Source organism: Phlebotomus argentipes, unplaced genomic scaffold (assembly GCF_947086385.1).
Source record: "Phlebotomus argentipes unplaced genomic scaffold, Phlebotomus argentipes genome assembly scaffold_18, whole genome shotgun sequence".
NCBI lineage: Eukaryota > Metazoa > Arthropoda > Insecta > Diptera > Psychodidae > Phlebotomus > Phlebotomus argentipes.
In genome coordinates this window covers 12828299-12853080 of record NW_026776177.1, presented here as the reverse complement: position 1 = coordinate 12853080, position 24782 = coordinate 12828299, and the positions used below count along the sequence as shown (strand labels likewise).

Genomic DNA, 24782 nt, shown 5'->3' with positions numbered 1-24782 from the left:
CTCTCGCTCTCACGATCTCTCGCGCCAACACAAGCGCACACTCTCGCCAAGGCACCAATTCCAAAAGGGGATAGTCATTCCTGCCTACAATATACCGTCTTTTCTCCCCAATATTTTCAGTAAATCTTTCACAATGTGTATGAAATCCGATGGGGTGCAATTTAACTGATATGATACGATGCAATTGTTGTAAAACAATTAAGGTAAATTGCTGTACTTAGACAAATCTTTTATTAGTATTTACAAGCAATCTCATATCACATTGAGGAAACTTGTAGTTCCCCGAACACTGAATTGCTGCTATTGTTTTCATTTCTCTTTCCTCCGATCGTGTGATACACTTTTCTGCCTGATCTGCAGCGATGCCGGAAGTCAAGGTAGCACAAGTTTAGACTTTTCGCAATGAGAGCAGATAAGACAACATGGCCATGACCGAAAAGAACGCTCAGGTAATTCGGTATTTTTTTTGGAAATCACTTTGAGGCATTTTGCGCATTATCAAGGCATTCAGTTCTTTGCACCTCTGATTGTGACTAATTCACACTTATTGATCAGAAGGATCAGAAACGAAAATACTGAAAACTTTGAGTTTAGCAGAAAGCCAAAAGTGGAACTTCAAAATTGAATGAAGCAGAAGAAAGTAAATGAGCATGAAAGCTGAAGTTCGCCAATGGAGAAGGACGAAAAATTTAGCTATTATAATGATTGACTTCTATTTTTGATCATTGATCACCACGATCTTGAGCCCTGAACGGTTTAGATTAGATTAGATTAGCGATATGTATTAATACTTTCTTAAAGAGAGTTATAAGGTAACAAATCCGATAATTAATTATGTATAAAATGTTAAACCATAGCTTTAATGTGTATACATACGTATGATTGAATCAAAGTAATAATAAAAGATACAGAAAATGAGAATGAAATAAATTAGTTTTATAACAAGCCTTATAAGTGTAAAATTGAGCTGGGCGAATTTTGAATTTTTATTCGATACTCTCATTGCAATTCAAGTCGTATTTAATTTTATTATTTTAATATCGACATTACTGAAGATATTAGGGTGTATTTTTGCTGTCGGATTGAGTAGCCCCTCTCAAGTCGCCTGGATTGTTGATCGCTCAGTGAAGATACCAAAAGAAGCTTCTTCAAGATAGCAAAAGGAGAGGAATAATGGCGAAAGAGCGCACAAGCCAAAAATTCTGAGGGAGTTTCTTGTGCAAATTACGCACTCGTCTTACTGGAAATTGGTAGTTTCTGCACTCTCTCCTATCTTCCCCACATCTTTTCCCCGGTGCATGCCAGGAATTTCTCATTGTTTCTTGCGCCCAGGAAACTTTCTGCAATTTTCAGCGCATTCCTCATGTTGTGACGGAAGTGAGTCACTGGCGCGATAAGAATTCCTTCTGTGGCACGCAGAAGTCATTCCCTTATCACTCCTGCTTTAGATGATCTCCAGGATAAAGTAATGTTCACGGTGTGGACGAGGAGTAAAAAGAGGGAATTTCAATATTGCGCACTTTGTGGGCACAGCAAGACAAAAAGACATGCTATTGAATAGCGCGTGGAATCAGTAAAAAGAGGGTTTTGTGGGATTCAATTATTCCTTCTGGGAGAGGTATTGATGTTTCCAATTTGCACTTGTCAATCTCTTTTTTGTCCTCCACGCTGAAATTGAGAAATTTATTCCGCTGATCATGCGAGTTTTAGGGGAATTTTTCTTCACGCGCTTTTCCATCAAATCTCTGGAAGTCTCCTCAGTGCAGTTCGCTTGCTAAAATCACGAGGTTTTGTCACTTTTTCACAGCGAGACCACCCAATTTGGTAAAAAATTGTACCACATCGCCTAGCTGGTGTTCGTCTTTCAGCAAAACCTCACAAGTGGATTTATGCTCATGCCTGTGACCTGCCTTTTCGCATTCCAGCCTTTGGGCGACACTGCAAATGGACTGGACATGTGTAAACAACATGGTAATCACTTTCATCTGGGTTTGTAGCAAATACGAAAAGGGCATCAGAGAGTGAAATAGCAAAGATAAATGTTTTGATTTTTCTTCCTCACTCATTTTTTATTTTTTTTATCGATGCTCCATGCCCACAAACGTGTATACAATATCGCATAACATGGACTAAATACATGCGTTTTCTTCGCTCGAACATGGATGACCATCAATAAATTAAAATGAACTTTTTTAATAGTCTAATTTTAATTTAAATTTATTCATAAGAAATTCACAGAGCATGAATTTTTGTCATATCTTTTGATCTATAAATGTTTAACAATGGTGGTGAAGTAAAATTTATGATAAAAGCAACATTTCCGAAAGGGCGAAATGATTTCAGTCATCGTGACAGTTTCTAATGGTGAAAACACAGCATTTGTAATTTGTAATTTGTCCACGATCATCTCTTTCTTCCCCTCGCGTTTCGTGTATTTTCCTTCCTACTCGCACAGTGGCTGTCTCGACATGTCAGAGTCAGACGCTGACAGAGTAGGAAGGAAAATACACGAAACGCGAGGGGAAGAAAGAGATGATCGCGGACAAATTACAAATTACAAATGCTGTGTTTTCACCATAAGTTACAACCTGTATGAAGACATTCTTATTTTATTGGAATGCAAGATTTGTTAATTTCCAGATTCGAATTGTAAACCCTGACGCCAAGATCAACATAGATTTTAGGGTGGATCATTTGAAAATGGCTAAAGTTTCAATTTACCCTTAACATCCACATTATTTTGTATTTTAATTTAGCGTTTATTTTATATAAATTAACATACAAAGCCTCAAATAAAGCATTCAAGTGATCGATCAAGTGAACGTTTATTAGAAATCTTGATTTCTTCAATATTCCTCCTCAATTTCTCTCTAAATCGTCTTCTTAAGCACTTTTGGCTGAACTTCTGGCAATCTGCTGTTCAAGTGAAGATCTTTCGTCATTCTCACGTCACCTTTTCAATCGCTGCCGGTCAGTTTTGAGGCATTGAATGCAAAAAATGCGTTAGTGATTCGATCTTTTTACGATTTCTGTGAGAGAAAAAACTTCAATGAGAATTTTAATTGCAACTTTTTCCTCCCAATTATCGCGGAGTGTTTTCCCATTCGATGCACTTTGGCAATCGTAAAAGTTCCATTTGATTTACGATTTACGAGTCACCTTTTTTGGGGAAGAAACTTGAGTCACTCGCTGGCCCCACCTCACCGGGGGGCGCGCTTGGGGGTGTGCGTCAAGTCACGCAAAGTGTACTTTTTGAGTCGCGCTGAGTGTTCGCTCATCAATGAAGAATCGACGCGGGGTAAAAAGGTGAATTCCCTTGAGAAGTATAAACAAATTATGTAATTTTACAATGTGATCCGGTATTGAAAGTTGTAATACCTTTTTCCGCCTCATTCCTCCCATTCTGATTAATTTCACACTCATTTTTGCTCTGTCCACTTTGCGGCCTGTGTTCCGGCTTCGTGGGCATCTTGCGAGCATGCAAAAAAAGCAGTGCGAAATCGAGAGTAGAGAAGAAACATTCGTAGTAAAATTGACCATCGAGTTGAATCACGGCGATGGAAAAAAGTTTAATTGATAAAATACCTTTGCCCAAAAGTCCGTGTTACAATTTATTGGTGGGATTCCCTCCTTGTTCGCGCGGCACATGAATCTCTCATTTTCTCGCCGCAATGAAGAGATTTCACACAGATAAATTTTTCTCACCACATTCTTTTATTTGGCCACTATTGGCGTGGGTCCGGGTTCGCTTGCCTGACCTCCTTCTTGCAATTCTTACTCTAGAAACTACGTCATAAATTCGTCATGTTGAATTACAAATGAGACAACCACGCGTGGCAAAGAACAGTGAATTTCTATTCCCCAAAACCTCTTCTCTGTTCTGAACCTATTTCAATCGATTCATGCGTTCCGTGAGTCTGTGGTTTTGGACTGTTCTTTTCTGTTGGAAGTTATGAAGAATTGATAGTGTGATTCATCGAGATTTTTTTTGGATGACAAAAAACATCAAGATTGATTGGCAATTTTGATATAATAATCTGCTTTTATCTTCTTCCGGCAATTTTTAATTAAACCTTTTCAGTAATCGTTGAGCACAAATTCAGTACTTGTACTTTCGCTAAAGCATGATAGAATTGAAATGAGTATGAGAAATTCTTCAATCTTGTGAATTTGCGCTATTATTTATTCCCTTTATCATAACTGAAATTTCCGCATGATTCTTTAAATTTGTCTTCTTTATTGTTACTGTAACGAGTTGGTCTAAACGCCACGATTACTGGCAAGCTACTGACTTTATTAATATTAGCATTGGCATGACATTTCATTACATCTCCCCTCTTTTGGATAACAAATAAATTCGATAAATTCAGATTGGCAAATTTCAATTAAATTAGTGAATAATATTAAGTGACTCTATTAGGGGGTGTCATGCTTAAGTTAGAGATCCAGTCTGTCGGGTTTCTTCACAGCTCGGCCCGAGCGTGTAATGTATGGTCCATCTCCTCTGCCTCCCTCTGGAACGCCGGAAACGACAACAGCTGATCTGGGTTGCTCCACAAGTGAACTCCTGTTTTGCGGTGAGGCTTGAGACTGTACTGGGAGGGAATTTGGCTTCTCTCCGACTGCTGAGTAGTCTCGTGGCACTTGTGGCTGCTCTTCTGGCGCGCTCAGAGCTTCAAACTGGGACTGTGAGCTCTGCAGCAAGCTCTTCTCCGGCATCTGTACTGGTCTGCGGTAGTCATCGGGAATGATGGTTGTGGTGACGTTGGTGGGCTTGAGAAAATGGCTATTTCTCCACAACTCCCGGCCATCGTCAAGCGCTACAATGTAGGAGCGCGGCCCCTTCCTGGCTTTCACTCCTCCGGAGCTCCAAGTGCCATCCGGATTTTGTAGCATCACTCGCTGACCCTCAGACAACTCCTTGAATGTCTGAGCCCCTCGATCAGCGTACTTCTTTTGCTGCTGCCTCTCTGTCTCGATTCGTGACGCAACTGTTGATGCTGTCTCCGGCGTCACGAGCTTCTTAGCTGCACAGAGCCCATTGCGCGTCTTCCGTCCCATGAGGCGCTCTGCTGGAGAACCCAGACCTTCCTTCGGAGTATTTCTAGCCATCAGCAACGCATGGCGCACGTCTTCTCCCTCTCGTTGACATCGCCTGAGCATCTTCTTGGCGATCTGCACATATCTCTCAGCCAGGCCGTTGGCTCTCGGAAATCTGGGGCTAGATTTCTCCTGACGGAACCCCCACTTCTTGGCGAACTCCGAGAATACTTTTGATGAATACTGTGGGCCTCCATCAGTCTCCAGGATCTCCGGGCAGCCATGAGCAGCGAATTGCTCTTTGAGGAATTCCACTACCGCGTCTGAGCTTGTGTCTCTCAGGCGCCGAAACTCGAAGAATCCACTGAAGGAGTCTGCCACTACGATGTACTCCTCCCCTCCGTAGTGGAATAGATCCGTGGCCACGATCTGATATGGGTATTCTGGCACTTTCTTCAGCAGCAGTTCCTCTTTCTTCTTCGCCGGCTGTGTCTCCAAGCAGGTTTTGCACTTCTCCACGTAGTCTTTGATCATGGCTGCCATGCCAGGCCAAAATACGAACTCCCTGGCGCGTCTGATTGAGGCCTGCACTCCACAGTGCCCTTCGTGGATTGCTTTCAGCGCATTTGCTCTCTCCGACTCTGGTATTACGATCTTCTCTCCCTTGAAGAGCAATCCATCGACAATAGACAACTGTTCACGGAACGAAAAGTACTCCCTGACACTTCTCTTCACCTCATGCTCGCTGTCCGGCCAGCCTTTCCGGACGTACTCAAGGACACACGCAAGCACTTCATCGTCAGCTGTTGCTGCTCTATATCTGTCCTCTGCTGACTGCTCTAGACACGTGAACGCGCACACTTCCATTTCATCTCTCAGTTCTTCATTGACTTCCGTTGTGGGCGAGCAAATTCTGCTCAAGGCGTCGGCTACGGGAATGTCTTTCCCTTTCTTATACACCACAGTTGGTGCATAAGGCTTCACGTCGTATAGAATGCGCTTCAATCTTGGCGGCGCGTCAACTAATGGTCTCCTGAAGATAGTCTCTAGAGGCTTGTGATCTGTCTCGATGGTGAGTGGCGCTCCCCAAATATAGTCGTGAAACCTCTGACACCCAAATCTGACGGCGCCTGCCTCCTTCTCTATCTGCGGATAGTTACTTTCTGCATCGCTCAGACTCCTTGAAGCGTACGCCACTGGCCAGTTGTCTTGCAATAGCACCGCTCCATATGCTCTCGACGAACTATCCACACTCAGCACGACTGGTTCACAGATCTTGAAATAGTGCAGCAGAGGCGCCTCTACAAGCTTCTTCTTGATGGCCTCAAAGCTCTCCTGATGTTCCGCCTCCCACTGATACACAGCGTCCATCTTTCCCAGCAGTCTGAGTGGTTCATTTAATTGCGATAAGTTCGGAATGAACTTAGCCAAGTAGTTAACCATTCCAATGAATGTGTGCAGATCTTCTTTGTTCCTCGGCGGAGGAATCCTCTCGATTGCCTCTACCTTATCCGGGCAGACTCGCAAGCCCTCACTCGTGACTACGTGGCCTAGAAATTTAAGCGACTTCTGATTAAATACACACTTTTCAGCATTCAATTTCAACCCACTGTCATTAAGTCGCTTGATTACTTCCTCAGTAACCGTCTTCAGGGTCTCTTCATCCTTCGCATGAATCAGTATGTCGTCCATGGATACTTCAACGTTGCTCATGTCGCCCAGTACATTTGACATGATTTGTTGGAATAGCTCTGGAGCCGACGCCAGCCCAAATGGAAGTCTCTTGCAGCTGTACCGCCCCCATGGCGTACTGAACGTGCAAATCCGGGAGGACTTCTTTGACAGGACGATTTGCCAAAACCCCTTAAAGCAATCCAAAAGCGTAAACACTTTACTGCCCTCTAAGCGAGTTGCAATTTCTTCTAAACTCACCAGCGGGAAGTGGCGTCTCTTCACGTTTACATTCACGTCCGTCAGGTCAACACAGATGCGTATCTTTCCTTTGCGACGCACCACGACTAGCGGGGATACAGCATCTGTGGCTTCCAGGCACTTCTCGATAACATCCAGCTTCACCATGTTGTCCAGCTCTCGCTTGACAGCCTCTCGTGCTCTGAACGGGATGGATCTGGCTGGATGAATCACAAACTTCGGATTCTCAACGATGTCAATGTCGTACTCAAAGTCTTTGAGCTTTCCAAGTCCCTCAAAGACTCCACTTTCGATCGTCACGTTGTTTATGCGCTTAATTAACCCCACTTTCTCAGCCGATTTGCCGTCGAGTATCGTAGTCGCGTTCTGGTCAATCACTTGGAAGCGCAGATCACAGCATACCCCTCGAACCATGCACGGCAGCATTGCACAGCCCTTGACGTCGATCTTATGCCCACTGTATGTGGCCAGAACCTTCACTGACGATCTCTCAATCTTCCTGATGCCAAGCCTGGCGACTGTCTTGGCGGACATCACACTGCATTCCGCCCCAGTATCAATATGAACTTTAAAACACTGACCTTCGTGCTGAATAGTCTCCGTCCAATATTCAGCGCATTCCTTTCCTCGGACTGAGAAAATATTCAACGAGTCCACAGCTTTCGTCTCGCTGTCTTCTGCGGCGTCTTCTCCCACCTCAATCATCTGAGCACTCACGGAAGACTTGCACACTGCGGCGAAATGCCCGGTCTTCTGACACTTGAGGCACTTCTTGCCAAACGCTGGACATTGCTTGGGACGATGCTCCCGGCCACACCACTGACAGGACTTTATCGGAGCTCCACTCGACCCAGATTTTCCGGACTTCTTCGCCACAGCATTAACTTCAGCTTGACCACTGTCACGAGTCTTAGATGCACCCTCCATCCTCTTGCTGTGCCCCACAGCCTGCTCAAAAGCTTTGCACATCTGGATCGTCTTCACGGCCGTGAGATCTTTGTCCTCCAATAGCTTTGTTCTCAAGATCTCTGACCGCACTCCCGCAATCAATCTGTCTCGCAGCAATCTGTTTTGCATCTCCGCGCCAGTCTCCGTGAATTGGCATCTCTGCAGCTGTGCTTTGACTCGGCTTATGTAGTCAACCATCTTTTCACCTTCTTCCTGCACCATCGTGTTGAATACGTGCGTCTCGTACGCCGGATTCTCCTGCGCGTCAAAATGGTCGTCGAAACGCGACCTCACGATCTCCAAATTGTTCTCCTCTTCCGGGGTCAGCGCAAATCCCTCAAAGATGTCCATCACCTGCTCTCCCAAGCAGGACATAAGCGTTGCGACTTGGTCCTCCGGGGGCAAAGTATTCAGCTTAATGGTTTTTCCATACCATTTGAATGACGCTTTCCAAAGCCGCCATTTTGTTTTAACGTCTCCTCCCAGCTCCAAAGGCTTCGGCTTTGTCCCGAAACTCCTGGGCCTCTCCTGCTGTTCTTCGGCCATCTGCCAGTGTTCTTCGGGATCTTCCTGGTCCTGATCCTCGTTCATTTACCCTTGGACTTTACTTGGGTTCTTTCGCTGCCACCATGTAACGAGTTGGTCTAAACGCCACGATTACTGGCAAGCTACTGACTTTATTAATATTAGCATTGGCATGACATTTCATTACAGTTACCAGCGCCACCTTCCATTAATACGCCCTCAGAAGCAGGAGAGCAAGTCACGGAAAACTGTGGTTGTCTCCCTCACTCCAATGGCCATGATTTGATGGTCGCAGTGGGCAACCCCAGTGACAGTTTGTCAAAGAGGCAGTTGTCAAGTGTGTTTCATGGAGGCGAGGATTTTTCTCGCACAGGAAACTTTCCACCAGCCACTGTGCCCCACAGTTTCCATCTCGCGTGCTTCCTCACCCTCGGGAGAGTGCCAAAGGTGGTGATTCGGCCCGTCACTGGGACAAATGTGAGGAGTTTGCCTGGGTGTTTGCCCAATGCGAGTGAAAAGTTGACACTTCGCTCCTCGCGAGTGTCGTGTGTGTGCGTGAGAGAAGAGAGACTGAAGGGAAAAACGCTCAATATTTGGGATCTTTTGTGAAGTTTTGCTGGATCTCAGGTGTTCTCAGGTGCCCATAGCATCCCCACCGACAGCGTGACAGCAACAAGTGAGTGGCCAGGAGCCAAACGAGGCGGCGACAAGCTGCCCAAGTCTCGCCATCAGAGTACCAACAATTTTTCTCGCAACTCTTGCAGAGATCATCACAAACAGAGGCACATACTGCCGTTGGATTGGCGAGAAGGCCACACACACACACGCCCTGTCCTCCGCAGCCCCCAGAGTGACTCCCACAGGGACGACGAGGCCACGGACGTGATGTACGGAATGACACAGACCACCGCCATTCCCTCCAGCAGTCCCAGCTCGGGGCCCTCCGGCCTGCTGCCCATGGTCCGGAAGGTGCGCGCCCCGGTGACACCCATCCGCGGCGCGCCCCCGCCGATGGCCAGACCCCAAGGCAGTCTGCACTCGTTCAAGGGGCAAAAGTGGAGCTCCTTTCCCGAGAGTGCTGACACGCTCAGGGACGCGGAGCGCAGAGGTACGCTGATGAGCTTGGGCGCGATTCTTTGTTAGAATTGCTAGATAGGATTGAGTGGGGCTTTTTTGACTGATAAATCCCAGGTAAAAATGCAACAGAATAACAGACGCTTATCAAAAATCACACATGCTGAAATGTTGCAGTTTTCTCCGCAAATATTTGGACAGTGACGATCAAATCTTTTTTAATATATCTAGCAAATACTGGCGATAAACCTCAATAAACAAATCAATTTTGCGTCACATTGATTAACAAAGCGTTGTGTAAGTGAGGAAGATTAAGAATCTTAGTAAGCATAATAGAAATAATATATGAATTCTGGGAAAGTTATAAAAGTAAATCCGATTATGATCACTCTTTGTGTTGATCGGATCACTGACGATCAAAGTATCGATCTTAGAGGTTCTCTGATTGCTGAGCAAATCTTGATATTTTTTTCTAAAATAACAATTACTTAGTGCAGATCACTAGTTTAGGATACTGATAGTACAGACACATTAGCAGAGTTGGTAGATAATACAAAAATTTACATGTATCTTGTTATTGTGATCCTTCTCCAGGCGACGATCGAGAAGACGTCGGAGGCAGCGTGATGCGTCTGGACAGTAGAGAGATGTCGATCTACGGGGTGTGTCCGGAGACTGATCGCTTCACGGCTGTCGTGTGTCACTATTGTGGCATTGTGGTGAAGCCTCAAGCCCTCAAATCCCACATTCGACGTCACGCCGCCGATCCTGCAATTGCCACTGCCCTTCAGGCTGTTGCATGGACAGATCACACAGAAATGGAGGAGAATCAACTGAAACCGCCGCTGGCAGTGAATCACGTGAAGGGTTCCACGGTTTCGTTGTTGGCTGAGGGATTGGAGGTGCGTGATCCTGGGAGTTTGATGTCTTTCAAAGGGCAGAAGTGGACGACATTTCTCAGAAGCGTGGATCAGACGCGAGAAGCTGAGAGGAAAGGTGAGTGTGGAGCGTATTTTAACGTGGAGAGTATTGACGATGTGTTTGTTTTTCAGCTGAAGATCGAGCCGATGGCGGAGGAAGTGTTATTAGTCTGGATGGGACGGAACTGCCAGTGGAGGTGGATCGCTTCACGGCGGTTGTCTGTCACTTCTGTGGCAGTGTTGTTAAGCCTCAGGCTCTGCAGGCGCACATGAATCGTCACGCCACGGACTCGGCTGAGGTGCAGGTGATGTGGACAGAGGGAAAGCCCTGGACCGAAGGGGATGGGGCGGAAGAGGTGTCGACAGGGTGTCTGGACAGTCAGTTGAAGCCACCGATGACGGCAACGGCGTGCATGTCGAGTGGCTTGACGATACTGCAACACGGCACGAGTCCTTCCAAAGGCACCACGGCGCCTTCGCACCCGGACAGCATTGAGACGCTGGACAGTCTCCTGCATTCGGACAATTTGATATCGAACACAGTGAAGGCTTCGGTGGTGCGGAGAGGTGGCACTGGGAGAGGTCGTGGCCGACAGGCGGGGGCGAAGGAGAGGGAATATGATCCGGACAGACATTGTGGGGTTCCTGTGGAATCTGGGAAGCCATGCACGAGAACACTGACTTGCAAGTCTCATGCATTATCGCTAAGGAGACAAGTAACAGGCCGAACGGTGCCGTTTGACAAGCTACTGCTGGAGCACAGAAATTCCAGGGCAGCGAGATCACGCACAAGTGTGAGCGGTGTTCAGCCAGATGCAGACTCTAGCAATTCCTCCTCCAGCTTCGACATCGAGCGGAAGAGTTTGAGTGGAGCATCGAATTCCAATTCGAGTTGTGGCGCAGCTCTGATGGAATCGCCGCTCAGGCATGGCGAAGATGTGGACGAGGAGTCACCACAAATGCATATTAAGCTCACCGATTGTTCGGTGACACTGAACAAACTCAAGAGGGAGCACACGATCAGTAATTTGGGCGGTAAGGCGAAGAGGAAGCCTCCGGTTCCACCTATTCAGGAGGTTGTGACTGAAGCGCCGCCAGAGACTCTGTTGAGCATCAGCCAAGCACCGGAGCAGCAACTCACCGTGACGGTGCCCCTGTCGATGATCAGTGTGATGAATTTGAGTGCGTCTGGACAAATTTCCCAGCCTTCGGTTGACACGAGTCTCTTCACACTGTCCAATCGTGCTCGGCGGGAAGTGCAGCGTTCGAAGCTGCATCTCCTGAGGCGGCAGGGCGTGAAGGAAGAGCCTGAAGTCACACCTGATCCCACTGAGGAGTTCCCGGACATTGACACGTGGCACAGCGCAATTCCACGCCCGTGTCAGGTGAATTGCATGAGATTGAGACGCATAGGAGGCGGCAGCATCTTGTCCAGGCGCTTCTACAACTTCCGAAAAGCTCTGCTTGCCAACATGTCCACCAGCATGGCCACAACGCCGGGCCAGGCGACAAACAGCGGCGGCGCGAGTGTGGGCGCCGTGGCGAGTCTCCTGAGCAGCCGAAGTGGCGTCGGGAGTGCGGCCAAGCACACGGGCTACCTGGACAAGGTGAACTTCTCCGGCGAGAGGATAAAGGTGTAAAGAATGCGACTTAAGGAATTGTATATCGTTAGGAATTTCATAGTTTCGAAAAAAAGGCCGGAAAATACTGAACACAGCGAGATGAAAAAGAACCCTTTCTCAATTTATTTATTCTTTATTTTAGTTAATTGTAGTAATATATTTTTTATCCACTCTTTTGCCCAAATAAGAAGAATGTCACACAGAAATATATAATTTTATTTTTAAAATTTTAGCCGGAATGCGACTATGAATTGTTAATGAAAATAAGCGGGGACCGTTTAAAGGAGGAAGAAACATAAGAATGATAGATAGTTGAGCTATTTAATTTGGAAAGGAGAGACAAAAAGTAGTTTTTTTTATAGTAAATAATATTATAACGTGAGAACACAATAGACAAGGATGAAAAATAGACTGTGAGTGTATGTAAAATTACTGGAAAGAGAGCAACAATGTGGCGTGTATGATAGGCAAAATAGACCAGCACGATAATCAATTGCGGAAAAATTTTAGTTTGATATTAATTTCAATTTGTAAATCAATTTAATTGTAGATTATTCGTTTTTTTTTAAGTAACTCTACTATTGTATAATTCTTACTTTCTCAAGTCACACAATGAAAGCGCGCGAGTGAAGGAAAATCTCTAAAGTAAATTTTCTCTAGTGCAGTATTAAAAAAGGAAAAAAAGTGTTGAATGTTCATGACAAAAAAAATACCCTGAGATCAGCCAAAATAAATTATCGACAATGCTTATTAAATCTCTGGAAATTTTTATTTATTCTTTACTCTTTGCATCTACAGAATATAAATAAAATTTGGAGAAGAGATCGCTAAAAAGAAAGAGGAATACTTTTATCGTGACATTCACATTTATCATGGTTGTTTATTCGAAATGAAGAAGCGCAGTTTTCGCGAACACGTCTTTAATCTACTCAATTTAACTTTGTTTTCTGTAGAGGAAAAACATCGCAAAAATTCAGAGGAGCAGAAATTAGTGAAAATATCTAATGAATTGATTTATAGAGATTATAGTGATGAAAAAAACTTACTACATTAGTTTTTTCTCTTGCATATTGATATCTTTCTTTTCTCTCCAAAAACTTTCTCCACACATTCATACACAAACACACATACACACACACACACTACAGTAAATTGTAGAGAGAAATAACGAAAAAATAAGCCAGAGAGCAGCTAAAATGTTGAGGAGATTTAAACCATTTAAACTGCTATTTGATTTTTTTTGAGAAATAAATGAAACAAAATAAAATCAAAATCTTTCATTCGCGGCCACCCCAAAATTTAAAATCCTTCGAACATCCACCAAACATCCTCCATCCTTAAGTCTAACATTAGGAATATTGTGAAAAAACCATCATTTTTATATATTCATAAATTATTTCATTTAGTTTAGCTACGCCTACTCTTCTCTCTTCCCCTGTATCTCAACTGTGAATGGTTTATTTTATCCTCCTGGTTAAATTGCATCTCATTTGCACACGCCGTGGCTTCTCTAGAATGTACTGTAGATTTACACAGAGTTACAAAACAGACTTCCTGTCCCTGTAGCACAAGTTCACATACATTTCCGTCCTGCCAGGAAGTTTCATGTCCTCTCTCTAGACACTTCGCCACACTGAATAGCGATACAGACAACTTGAAATTAGGATAGAAAGGAAACAGAAACCACTTAATGTAGTTCGGAGAGCCCTTTTTCTTGAGCGCGCGGTGGGTGAGAATGTCTCCGTCTTAGTTCTTCACTGGGAGCGGAGGTGGCGGATAGGCGAACATGTTGGGTGGCATGACGCTGTAGTTGCCATAGGCGGCGGCTCCGGAGCCCGCGGCCCCTTGAGTGGCGCCATATGCAGCGGCCGGCACGGGTGGCTTGGGGTAGGGCGCGCCGGCGGTGGCAGCGTAGCCACCATTAGCGTAATTGGCGCTACCTGAGGTGCCAAACGCCGCCCCGGAACCGCCGAACTTACCCATCTCACCACCCGACATCGTCTGATACGCCACGCCACCGTATTGCGTAGTGCCGTTAGCCTCGCGGTCGCGATTAGTAAATCTGGAGCCACCGCCGCCCATCGCGCTGCGGCTGCGATCGCGCGACTCGAAGTTGTTGTCCGACCGCGATCCGCCGCCGTCCATGCGACTCTGGCGCATTCCACCGCCCATGCGATCCATTCCGCCGCCGCGGCCTGGCTTCATGCCGCCCATTCCGCCCACGCCGGAGCCTCCGCGCAGTGATCCACCGACGCCTCGCATGCCAGGACCATTTCGGCCCATACCACCTTCACGTCCGCGATGACGGCCTGAAAGCAGCAGAGAACAGATCATTAATTCATCGTCCACAACTTCAATGCTCGCCAAAGATGTTCCAAAATATGTCATTTTCATCTCATTTCCCTTTCAATGAATAGTCTTTGGACATGGTTTGCAAGTCGGCGGGATTTTTGAGAGAAATTGTTCATGTAAATTGAGTAAGATCTCACCTTTATATCCGCCCTTGGTCATGTCGAACAGCTTTGGATTCACCACCTAAAGAAAGCAGGAAAAAGATCAATTTAGGAAGCGACTTTCATGCCAACAGACAAAAGGACTCACTTGATTAGCCTCCTGCAGGACACTAATGAGATCTGCCGCCTTTCCTGAGTTCTGGCCCGTGAACAGCGTATAGGCCGTTCCCGTATTATTAGAACGTCCCGTTCTACCAATACGGTGAACATAATCTTCGGAATTCGATGGGTAATCATAATTGATTACAAATTTCACGTCTTCCACATCTAAAGGAGAAGATCCAGGTGCAAAACAACAAAATGTCAATTACTTTCAGCGAAAAGAGTTGATTATAAAGAAAAGAAATCAATTTTGTATTAAGTTTCTCTAAAAACAACAAATAATCTTGTTCTTATACACAAAACTCTATATATATATATATATAAAAGATATGCAAAATGAAAATGTTTTTTTTTCTTTTTTTTCATAAGCCTAGCATGAAAGAGATTACAATGTAGCGTAGTCAGATTTCTGTCTTTGCCTTCTCTCCCAAATATTAAGATTCACCTTAGCAATATGTTAATTAAAAATAAATCCAAGCTTATCATACATACCTTCGTCTAAAAATAATCATTTTTATATCTTAACAATAATTATTTAAAGAAAAAAAAACATAATGCGGCAGAAAGAGAGAAGCTTTTGTAGAAGTCAGACAACAGAACACGACAAATTTGGTATTCTCCTTCATTTTTGTTTTGGTAATAAACAGAAAACATAATCTTAACACTAAATTCTTTGTTGTTTTTAATGCATATTTATATAGTTCATGTTAAGATACATATAAACAGGTCAGTCAAAATAATTGGCCGGGAGTCTGTATCACTTTTTTATCGATGAAGAGAAGTTAAGATCACTTCATTAACAACTAAATTATGCTAGAATTGTTAATCTATATTTAAAGGCACTTTAATAAATAATAATACGAGCAAGTCTCCACAGACTTATCGCGATTAGAGTCTTTGCGTCACTCTTCAAACCACAATAAAATGCCTTTGTTTTCTCGCGTCAGCACTTTGAAAAGTTCGTATCCGCATTTGGAGAAAGAGCGTATCAGAAACTTTTCCCTCATACTTTTTGCCACACAACAACTGCAAACTGCACTTTCTTCCACCTAATTTGCCGCAGTGATTCCACTATAGTCAAATATTTTCTTTTTCAAATATATTTTTTTGTAGTTTCAGAGGCCAATTGGTAAATATTTGATTATATTTAAGCACCACCGCAACAGATTATATCTTCATATTTTTTGTAACTCGAAGTTTCCCAGTATTCACTGATTTGTTGAGGAACACACTTTCCCTCAAACTTCACTTACAATCTAAAGATCTCTAAACTAAAAGGAATACTTAACATATTTTGTCTGACTTACGATTTGTGATGGTCTGTTTTTCTTTGCTCAATCGATAGCCTGTCTTTTTTCACCTGAATCCTCTCGACAAACCCCTTGGACAACATTTTTAAATTCCCTCGGAGATTAATTGACGAGTGTGATTAATCCAACATGCTGAAATGAAATCACATTCACGCATTCTCATTCACACTGTTGCTCTTATCTGTACACAGTTTGAATAAAAAAACCTATTAAAATTGGCGTGAATACTGGAAATATTGCCATCACGAGTTGAATAACGTTGAAGTTGAATCAAAAGGATTCCTTTTTCAGAAGATATTGATACAGTTAGAGTTTTTGGTGTGTGAACATTCTCCAAGAGATATCTTCCCTTTCTGGCTGACACTTCTTCCATAGTGATGCTCATTCTCATCACCAACATACAACAATGTCTCTCTCTCTGTCTCTTCTTACACTTAATATCAAATCTACAATGGCAGGAGAACAATCGAGCGCTTCTTGTTGGATTTATACTTTTGCAAAAATCAAGGAAGTAAGGTAAAAATCAATCCTCTTGATAAATGGTCGGAAAGATGTACAAGTATCGATGTTGCTAAAAAGTATCACAATATCTTAAAACACTTGCCACAAACACTCACTTATTATCTCGTTAATAGAACCTTATTTCCCTTTAGTCGCAATGGACTTATTAATAATCACTTTAATTGACCAAACGCTGCATGTTTGGTGATTCATTGAAAGTTAAGAGTTCAAATCTGGTCACAGATACGTCGGTGATAATTATTTTTAAGTCTTTGGGCACTAGATATACAAAAGAGATGATTTTTTTTTTAAATCTCAAACCTCAAACTCCGCTTGAAAACAAAGACACATTTTGTTTGTGTGATCTGTAGTGCAGAATTCAGGATTCTCTTTTCTACAGGATATAAAATTCCCATGAAAACATATTTGTCTTCAATGGTTTATCAAACCTTATCATCTGAAAAAATAGTAGAATTTTTATCCTATGATATTGCTTTACTTTCTTTATAGTGTCTGTTCACAGCGAGATTTGAACCTTTGTTAAGATTTCTCTGCAGCATTTGTTCAATTTGCAAATATCCATTGCTCATCAAGTCAAGGCACTTAAGTTGAATTATATCGAAAAGACACAATTTTTCACTGCAAGTCACTGGTTTACATCCCTACTCATACATCTCTCGGCAAAATCCAATCCTGTCACACTCATCCTGCTCCGGACACAAAGATAAAAAAAAGATATTGGATGGAAATTTTGATGGATATTGAGAAAGACAAATCTCTGGGGACTCAACAGATCTCGGCCACACATCTGACTGACGAGAAGAATCCTCCTTGCGCTGTATCAGAGCCGGAGGTCCTTTCTCACTATCTATCGATGCAACATTGCGCATTTTTTCGGGAATGAGGATTGCAAGGGACACTCATGTACTCACCCAGTCCGCGTGCGGCGACGTCAGTGGCCACAAGGATACCATGCTTGTTGCTACGGAATGAACTGAGCACGTAGTCGCGCTCCTGCTGTGACTTGTCACCGTGAATCGAGCACGCACGCCAACCATTGCGATTGATTATGCGTGAAATCTCCTCAACGCGACGCTTCGTCTCCACAAAGATGATGGTCTTCGTCTCACCCTCTGACGAAATCTCCGCCAGTAGCTTCATCAGCTTCCCCTCCTTCTCGTACTCCTCGCACACGTCCACAATCTGCAGGATATTGTGATTGGCCGCCAAACCGAGACTTCCAATATTGATTTGCACATAATTGTCAAGGAATTCCTCAGCCAGATTGCGCACCTCTTTCGGCCACGTCGCGCTCCACATCAACACTTGGCGATCTGGGCGGATTTGTTCGATAATCTTGCGTATCTGTGGCTCAAAGCCCATGTCCAGCATCCTGTCAGCCTCGTCCAGCACGAGATAAGTTGTGCGCCGGAGATTTGTGGTGCCACGCTCGAGGAAATCAATCAACCTTCCCGGCGTTGCGATAACAATCTCCACACCGCGTTCGAGGTCACGCGCCTGGGGCCCCTTCGGAGCGCCCCCGAAGATGCAAGTGTTGCTGGTGTGAGTGCACGTTCCGAAATCCCCAGCGACTTGCTGGATTTGTTGAGCCAGTTCTCGTGTTGGCGCCAAGACGAGAGCAATGGGTCCGTCGCCGCGCTGCAGACGAGACTGGTGCCCGATGTGCACCAACGCCGGCAGCATGTAGGCCAGAGTCTTGCCAGACCCAGTCTGGGCGATGCCAACCATATCCCTGCCACTCATGGCGATGGGCCATCCCTGAGCCTGGATGGCGGTCGGCGCACTAAATCCCTGCCTCAAAATCTCATCCACGACATACTTGGGAAACCCATTGTCCATAAAATCGAGATTCGGCGGTGGAACTTCGCGCCCTTTCACCGTAATTTCATTCTTCTGCAGATACCTGTCCACCTCCGATGCCGAGCGGCTGGTTGCACTCAGTGGCGGCTGGTAGAAGTTCTTGCGGAATGGAGTGAGCGATGCTGTGTCCCAGCGGACACGTCTCAAACGATCTCCGGGCTGTTTCATCTTGGACTTGAGATCCATCGGTTTCTTACCACCCCGAAAGCCGCCCATTCCACCACCGCCCATCGGACGGCCGCCTCCGCCGCCACCGCCACCAGATCCCATTCCACGACCTCCTCGGCCTCCGCTGCTGCCCCGGAATCCACCTCCTCCATGACGATCACGACCGTACCTGGGTGAAGAAGACACACACGTAATGGCGATTGTGATAATGGCGGAGCCCCTCAATTTCCCTCAATTGTACACAAAATCCCACACATTCACCAGAGGGTCCGCAATGGAAAAAGCAACTTCAATCACCAAAGCACATTTTACTTACATTTTCACTAGGATTTGCGGTGTTTCTACACGGAAATTTCCACTCCTTTTTTCACAGTGAAAATCAGCAAATCTGCGGAGAAGAAACAGTGAAGGGGCGGCGCTGCAATCGTCCAAGAGGTGTCAAATGAATCGGGAATTTCGGAACGCGCGTATTGAAAATTAACCGTCTTTATCTTGGTCTTTATTTGATGATGTACTGAGAAATTCCTGGACAGTCTGATATGATTTTCTGGCATGCGAAGCAATATTGTTCATCTCTGGGTGCCACTTCCTCTCCCGTTGAGACTGTGCTAGAGAACTCCACTGCACTCAAGGTTCTAGATCCCTTCCAGTCGAGATTCGACTGACACAGAACACAATTTCCGTCTGAGAAGTTCTTTGGGGCAAGCTTGTCCCCCGTCCGGAAGACTGTAGACACAGTAGCGGAGAAGTTTTCCTGCAGATTCAGCACGAATTTCTCAGTCAAACTCTGAATGCTTCCTTGGGAATCTGAAGCCGCTGCTTGTAAGCATTTCAATTGCCTCACACGAATGTGATTTTCAACTTCCTTCATTGTGAGATCTCGTATTGGCCGCAGAAGCGTAACTTCAGGATCACGATCGTCGATGAATCCCACATCCAAGGCCACAGAAGATCCTCTTCCCAGCGAAATATTGCTCAGAAGGCTTGATGCAAGGTCTATTGTTATGTCTGGGAGAAAGACATGACTGCAGTTGAGCTTCTTGGCCACTTTCCGGATGAGATTCTTCCTACGCTGCTCAAGAAAGTCCTCCCAAGCTGTCTGACTTGAGAAGTTCATTCTCATCTTCAGAAATGCTTCGTCATTGGAGACTTCTACCTCTGCTTCCCATTTCTTGGGAGTGTTGCTATCGTCTGCCAGTGAGATATAGTAGAATTCCTCCTGGAATTGCTGGACAACCTTATTGATACTCTCTTTTCTCTTTGTCAGGAATGAGTCATCCAAGAATACCACACAGTGATCCATGTTCAGGCGCTTATGGTTGTCCATCCGTAGAGAAGTTATCACGAGGTCAAGAAGGCAGACACTGCCGGCACTGCCATCGAATACTGTCAACACTTTGCAGTTGCGGGGGAGGATCTTCGTGGAGCCCAAATTGGCACGGAATTTGTGGCGAATGTAGTACAAGAAGCAATCCTTGCACTGAGCCTCCTTGAAGATCAGCTTCACAACCGCTGGAGATCCGCACTTCTTGCAAGTTCCAAGGTCTGCTGGAGTCTCCTTTTCTGTCACTGGCATAGAATGAGCGCCTCCTTCATCCCCAAAATCATCTTCTCCAATGCTACACATCCTTAAAGTAGAGGAACCTTATTTTCTGCGCTTCCGGCTACTTTCCGAAACGCATGGATACTGACAGTATAACCTCAAAACTCCTCGTGTTTGTAAACAAAAGTCGACAAGCTCGTGCGTGTGAAAAACCGTGAAAATGGTGAGAAAATTAAAGTATCATGAGCAGAAATTGCTCAAGAAAGTGGACTTTATAAAGTGGAATGCTGACAATACTCTCCATGAGAATAAAATAATGCGATTGTTCCACATTCAGAAGAGGGAGGAATACACAATGTAATGGCAGTGAAAATGAGTTTTTCCAGGAATTCATCAATTCCTTTCTCTCTTCAGGTACAATAAACTATCCCGGGAAATTCGGGAGGTGGCCAGGAAGATCGCTAATATTGATCCTACAGACACCTTCAGAACTGAAACTAGTTCAAAGCTGCTTGAGAAACTATACATCTTGGGATTGATTCCCACGAAGTGGGATCTCGGAAATGCAGATAAAATCACAGCCAGCAGTTTCTGTCGCCGAAGATTACCTGTCCTTATGGTTAAAAGTAAGATCTTAGGATCCTGCTTATTTTGGAAGCGCTAATTCTGATGATTTTGCAGACAAAATGTCAGAAACCGTGAAGAATGCCACAAAATTGGTGGAACACGGCCACGTTCGAGTGGGAGCTGAAGTGGTGAAAGATCCTGCCTTTCTAGTCTCCCGGACCAATGAAGACTTCGTCACTTGGGTGGACGGATCGGCCATCAGACAACACGTTCTTGAATACAACGATCTTCGGGATGATTTTGAACTCTAATAAATTTATTTGCCCATTAAATTTAAGACTGTCCACAATTGAAAGAGGAACGTGCTCTTATGCTGCTACTTCTGCATTATCTCCATTCTCCTTAACATCATCATCCGCCTGGCCGGTTTGGGCGTCTTCTTCCTCCTCCTCCTTAGCAGCATTGTCATCCTCCTGGCTCTCATCGGCATTCTTCTCACTATACTTGAATCTGTCGTACCTGCATTGAGAGAAAACACAGGTAATCAGCCGGAAAGGTCCTCAATCTCACCCTGGATCCTCACACTCATGGCGAGGAGTTATTCGTCAACCTCTCACTGTTGAGGTGGGAGTCCTCGTCGTCATCTTCATCCTCATTGCCCTCTTCAGGGATCACCTCGCTCAACAAATCCCCCAAATCCTTATCCACATCCGCCCACATCTTGTCATCTCCTGTGTCATCGCCCTTTTGATCACTCTGGCTCGTCGTGTTGGCCACGCTCTCTTCCTCCTCCTCCTCGCCGTCCTTCTGCTGTTCAGCGCTGTCATCCTTGCTCGACTTCTCTGCCTCGGCCGCTTTCTTCTTCTCCTCCTCCTCGTGCTTCCTGTGTACCCTCTCTGCCTCCTGACGCAGCGACTTGTTCTCCTTGAAGCGCAGATAAGCACGCAAGTGGCCACGGCCGCTGCAGTGCACACTCAACACACGCTCAGGATCATCTCGGTGAGACATGTAAACACGGCACAGTTCGCAATACAGCGTCTCCACCTTCTTCACATGCTCAGCACCCACATTGATATCTGGCGACGGTTCTTCAATCTCGCTAGGATCAGCTATGTCTGGATCCTCTGCAAAGGAGACGCATAATCAGTAAAACATCACCAATCACCCCTCAACACTCACCATCGACACTCCCCACGGAATCCAGTGTCGTGAAGTTCTCCAGTTCCAATTCATCCTCGCTATTCTCCGTGCGATTCTTCGCCGCATCCTGACGAGCCTTCTTCTTGATGTGCTCCAGAGAGCATCTGTGGGTCTCATACAGCATTGGCGACTTGAAGCTCAGCTTGCACGTACCACAGTACGGCAACAGGAAGCGCCTCATGGACTTGTGACCGTCAGAATTCTGATGAACAGTCCTCTCTTGGCGATAGCTGAGGCGACAAAGAAGACAGTAATGTGGACGTGTGTTGATCTCGTCCTCGGTCAAGTCCTTTTCTAAATCACGCTGCTCGCTCCGCTGAACGAGTCGCATGGACGTCAGTTTTTCCTTCAATTCGCGCGACAGGCGAAACATGCTTTGTCGATGGCCTCCGCCGTAGAGATGACGGCTGTAAGCCTGGCCAAGAAATTGAAATAGTTTCCAGAGTTTAGCTTTATATATCTGAGGATTTGCCTTACCTTAAATGTGAGAAACTTGGAGCAGCAGTGAACGCACGTGAGCTTGATGAAGGACTTTCCAGTGAAGCGACTCTTGGGCAGATTATCATCATCAGCATTCTTCTTCTTGGGCGCATCTGCACCCTTCTCACCATCAACATCCGCTTCCGTCGCGTCAGCGTCGTCTTTTTCCGCCTCCGTCTCGGACTTTACCTTTCCGATGGCGTCACTTGAGCCATCCGCCTTGGATTGACTCTCATCGTCGTCATCTTCATTCAACGGTTCACTTTTAATCCTCTTTTCTTCATTCTCCTTCTTCCCGGTCGATGATTCTGACGTGCGTGTCGGTGGACGCTTTCTCAAGGAGCTGTTTTAGGAATGCAACATGGTTCTTCTCATAATTTCTTTATCGTCAACAAGTTTGTGTGTGAATCAAAGGAAATCTTTCTCGTCATCTTCGACTCTCACTTCCTTTCCCACTTTCGATTGTTTCATCATCTCGCAATCGCCTAAATAAGTTTGTTTTTTGGCATTTGAGTGAAAAAAAATCTCCCACTATTCTTTAACAGTTTTTTGGGAGATTTTTCCGTTGTTGTACTCGAATATTTTTTTGAACACACTTCAGTCTTAAACAATTACGTGTTAAGTCTTGCCTGCTGTTTTTTTTTGGGGGGTCTTAAGAAATACACTACCTCCTCATTCTCGCCAGTTTCTGCTGCAGAATCTCTCTAGATCTGACCTTCATGCGCATATCGATTCGCTTGCGGGCCAGGGCAACTCCTCCGCGAGCCCTTATCACTCCGCCGCCGCGGCTGGGCGGCGGGGCGCGTCCACGGAAGCCTGTGACGCGGTTGTGGCGTGGCGGCGGAGGCCCCATCGGGCCGTCGTTGCGCTGGCGATGCGTGCTGCCGCCCCGAGTGTCACTGCGCCCACTCCGGAAGGATGAGCCACGCGATGGCGGCGGTGATGCGTGGCTGTGACGTCCGGCGCGGCTTCCACTGCCGCCACGATAGTGGCTGGGCTTGTCATATGATCCACCACTGTAGCCACGATCCACTGAGCTTCCGTATGACTCGTGACTGCGTCTCGGCGGTGGCATACCCTAGATTTTCAAACAGGAGAGATTTCCACACATGCATTTCTTGCTTGCTTTGCCATCCTCTCATCTCGCCAGTCTCCCACATCATCTCCAACCATTCCAAGCCAGCAATTCAGGGAATCGCATCGACTTGAATGATTACGAGGATGTGCCATCAATCTCTTCTCGCATCTTTGCTAAACTCAAACAAACTCTTCTCAAGCATTCTTGCCGCCCATATCGAGTTGGGGCATTTTTGTTCGGAAAAATCTGAGCACATGTTGCAATATTTACTGCTGAGTAGTGAGACCTTATCAGTGTCTCTACATTACACTTGTGAGAATTCTTCTACCATCAGCTCCATAACGTCATCAATATCTCATTCTCTCTAATTCTGTCTTTCTTCGTCAATTACGAGGTGGAGAAGAAGAAACGAAAAGGTGATCTTGGTTAATTTTAACGATCTTCATGAGAGGAACATCAAAACAAAGCCCCTGTCTAAACATACCGACACAATAGCATCGAAACTCACGCAAATTGCTCCAATGTGTCAGTATAATTAAACAGGAGCCAAGATATTTTGAGTGAAAGGCTCGGAAATAAAATGTTTGCAGAGACTTTCCTCCCGTGAATAGGATGATTAAACGGGCCTGTTAAATTGTAATTCTTTCAGAATGACTGAAAAACAAATATTTTCTCTATGCGAAATATCCTATCTTAGATCCTAAACTCCTTCATACAAGGAACACTATGCGGAAAAATACCTGATTGTCAGTTCGCATGCGCTTCCTGTCTGGCGACCGAAAATCCCGATGACTGGAAGTGCGTTTGAACGGGGGTCCACTAGAGTGATCTCGGCCCCCATATGACCTGCTATCGGTGTATCGAGAGCCATGGGAAGAGCTGTACGAGTTGTTTTCATAATATCGTCCTCCGCTCCCGTTGTAGCCACTCCCGGAACCTCCGCGGCCGGAACCTCCGCCGCGATAGGAACTGCTCGAATTTCCCCTGTACGAGCTGCCACCACGTGGGAAACTCCCACGCGAAAATCCACGTCCACCTCGCATTTTCAGCTGAAAGTAAAAATTTATCATTCACACCCGGCTTCATACCAAATTGAACACCATTTCGGGCATCTGTAGACTTCGCCACACGAGGCGCTCACATCGCCCACGCTCACATTTCTGAGCGTTTTTAGGACTAATCAAGTGATATGTGAATAAAAATTCGACTGAAATAATGCTCACCTGAACTTTATCTTCAAACTTTATGTAGTTATAGCGTGAAAAATATCCAAACAACTCCGAAATTGAAGCAAATCCCTGAGCGTCAATTTTCCTATACTCACTGCAGATTAATTCACCACTTTTCACTGACATTCACCACCCGGCGGAGCATGTCG

At 45.4% G+C, this 24782-nt stretch overlaps 5 protein-coding genes across 6 annotated transcripts; 2 read left to right on the top strand and 3 right to left on the bottom strand.

Annotated features, from left to right (window-relative positions):
* The first annotated feature begins 8858 nt into the window (after positions 1–8858).
* Positions 8859–12853, top strand: LOC132261345 (uncharacterized). Its single transcript, XM_059760169.1, has 4 exons — positions 8859–9121; positions 9210–9553; positions 10114–10515; positions 10572–12853. Exons 2-4 carry the CDS (start codon positions 9331–9333, stop codon positions 12077–12079), a joined length of 2133 nt encoding a protein of 710 aa, XP_059616152.1. The 5' UTR covers positions 8859–9121; positions 9210–9330; the 3' UTR covers positions 12080–12853.
* A 498-nt stretch (positions 12854–13351) lies between these two features.
* Positions 13352–18947, bottom strand: LOC132261346 (uncharacterized). The gene is made up of 5 exons (XM_059760171.1): positions 18853–18947; positions 17420–18705; positions 14663–14841; positions 14551–14596; positions 13352–14370 (listed from the first exon to the last, which is right to left on the bottom strand). Coding segments are annotated over exons 1-5 (2076 nt in total). The 5' UTR covers positions 18855–18947; the 3' UTR covers positions 13352–13807.
* Positions 18948–19025: 78 nt separating this feature from the next.
* LOC132259631 (cytoplasmic tRNA 2-thiolation protein 2) lies at positions 19026–20252 on the bottom strand. Its single transcript, XM_059757342.1, has one exon. The coding sequence runs from the start codon at positions 20161–20163 to the stop codon at positions 19036–19038; it is 1128 nt and encodes a 375-aa protein (XP_059613325.1). The 5' UTR covers positions 20164–20252; the 3' UTR covers positions 19026–19035.
* Positions 20253–20293: 41 nt separating this feature from the next.
* Positions 20294–20957, top strand: LOC132259632 (U3 small nucleolar ribonucleoprotein protein IMP3). Its single transcript, XM_059757343.1, has 3 exons — positions 20294–20436; positions 20494–20705; positions 20761–20957. Exons 1-3 carry the CDS (start codon positions 20300–20302, stop codon positions 20955–20957), a joined length of 546 nt encoding a protein of 181 aa, XP_059613326.1. The 5' UTR covers positions 20294–20299.
* LOC132259630 (uncharacterized) lies at positions 20942–24748 on the bottom strand. 2 transcript variants are annotated; one of them, XM_059757339.1, is made up of 7 exons: positions 24628–24748; positions 24145–24453; positions 22995–23404; positions 22324–22669; positions 21826–22261; positions 21257–21770; positions 20942–21165 (listed from the first exon to the last, which is right to left on the bottom strand). In XM_059757339.1, the coding sequence occupies exons 2-7, from the start codon at positions 24445–24447 to the stop codon at positions 21015–21017; spliced, it is 2160 nt and encodes a 719-aa protein (XP_059613322.1). In that variant the 5' UTR covers positions 24448–24453; positions 24628–24748; the 3' UTR covers positions 20942–21014. The 2 variants fall into 2 exon arrangements, with proteins under 2 accessions (XP_059613322.1, XP_059613323.1); XM_059757340.1 differs by having other exon boundaries at positions 21049–21165; positions 21230–21770.
* Between the last annotated feature and the right edge of the window lie 34 nt (positions 24749–24782).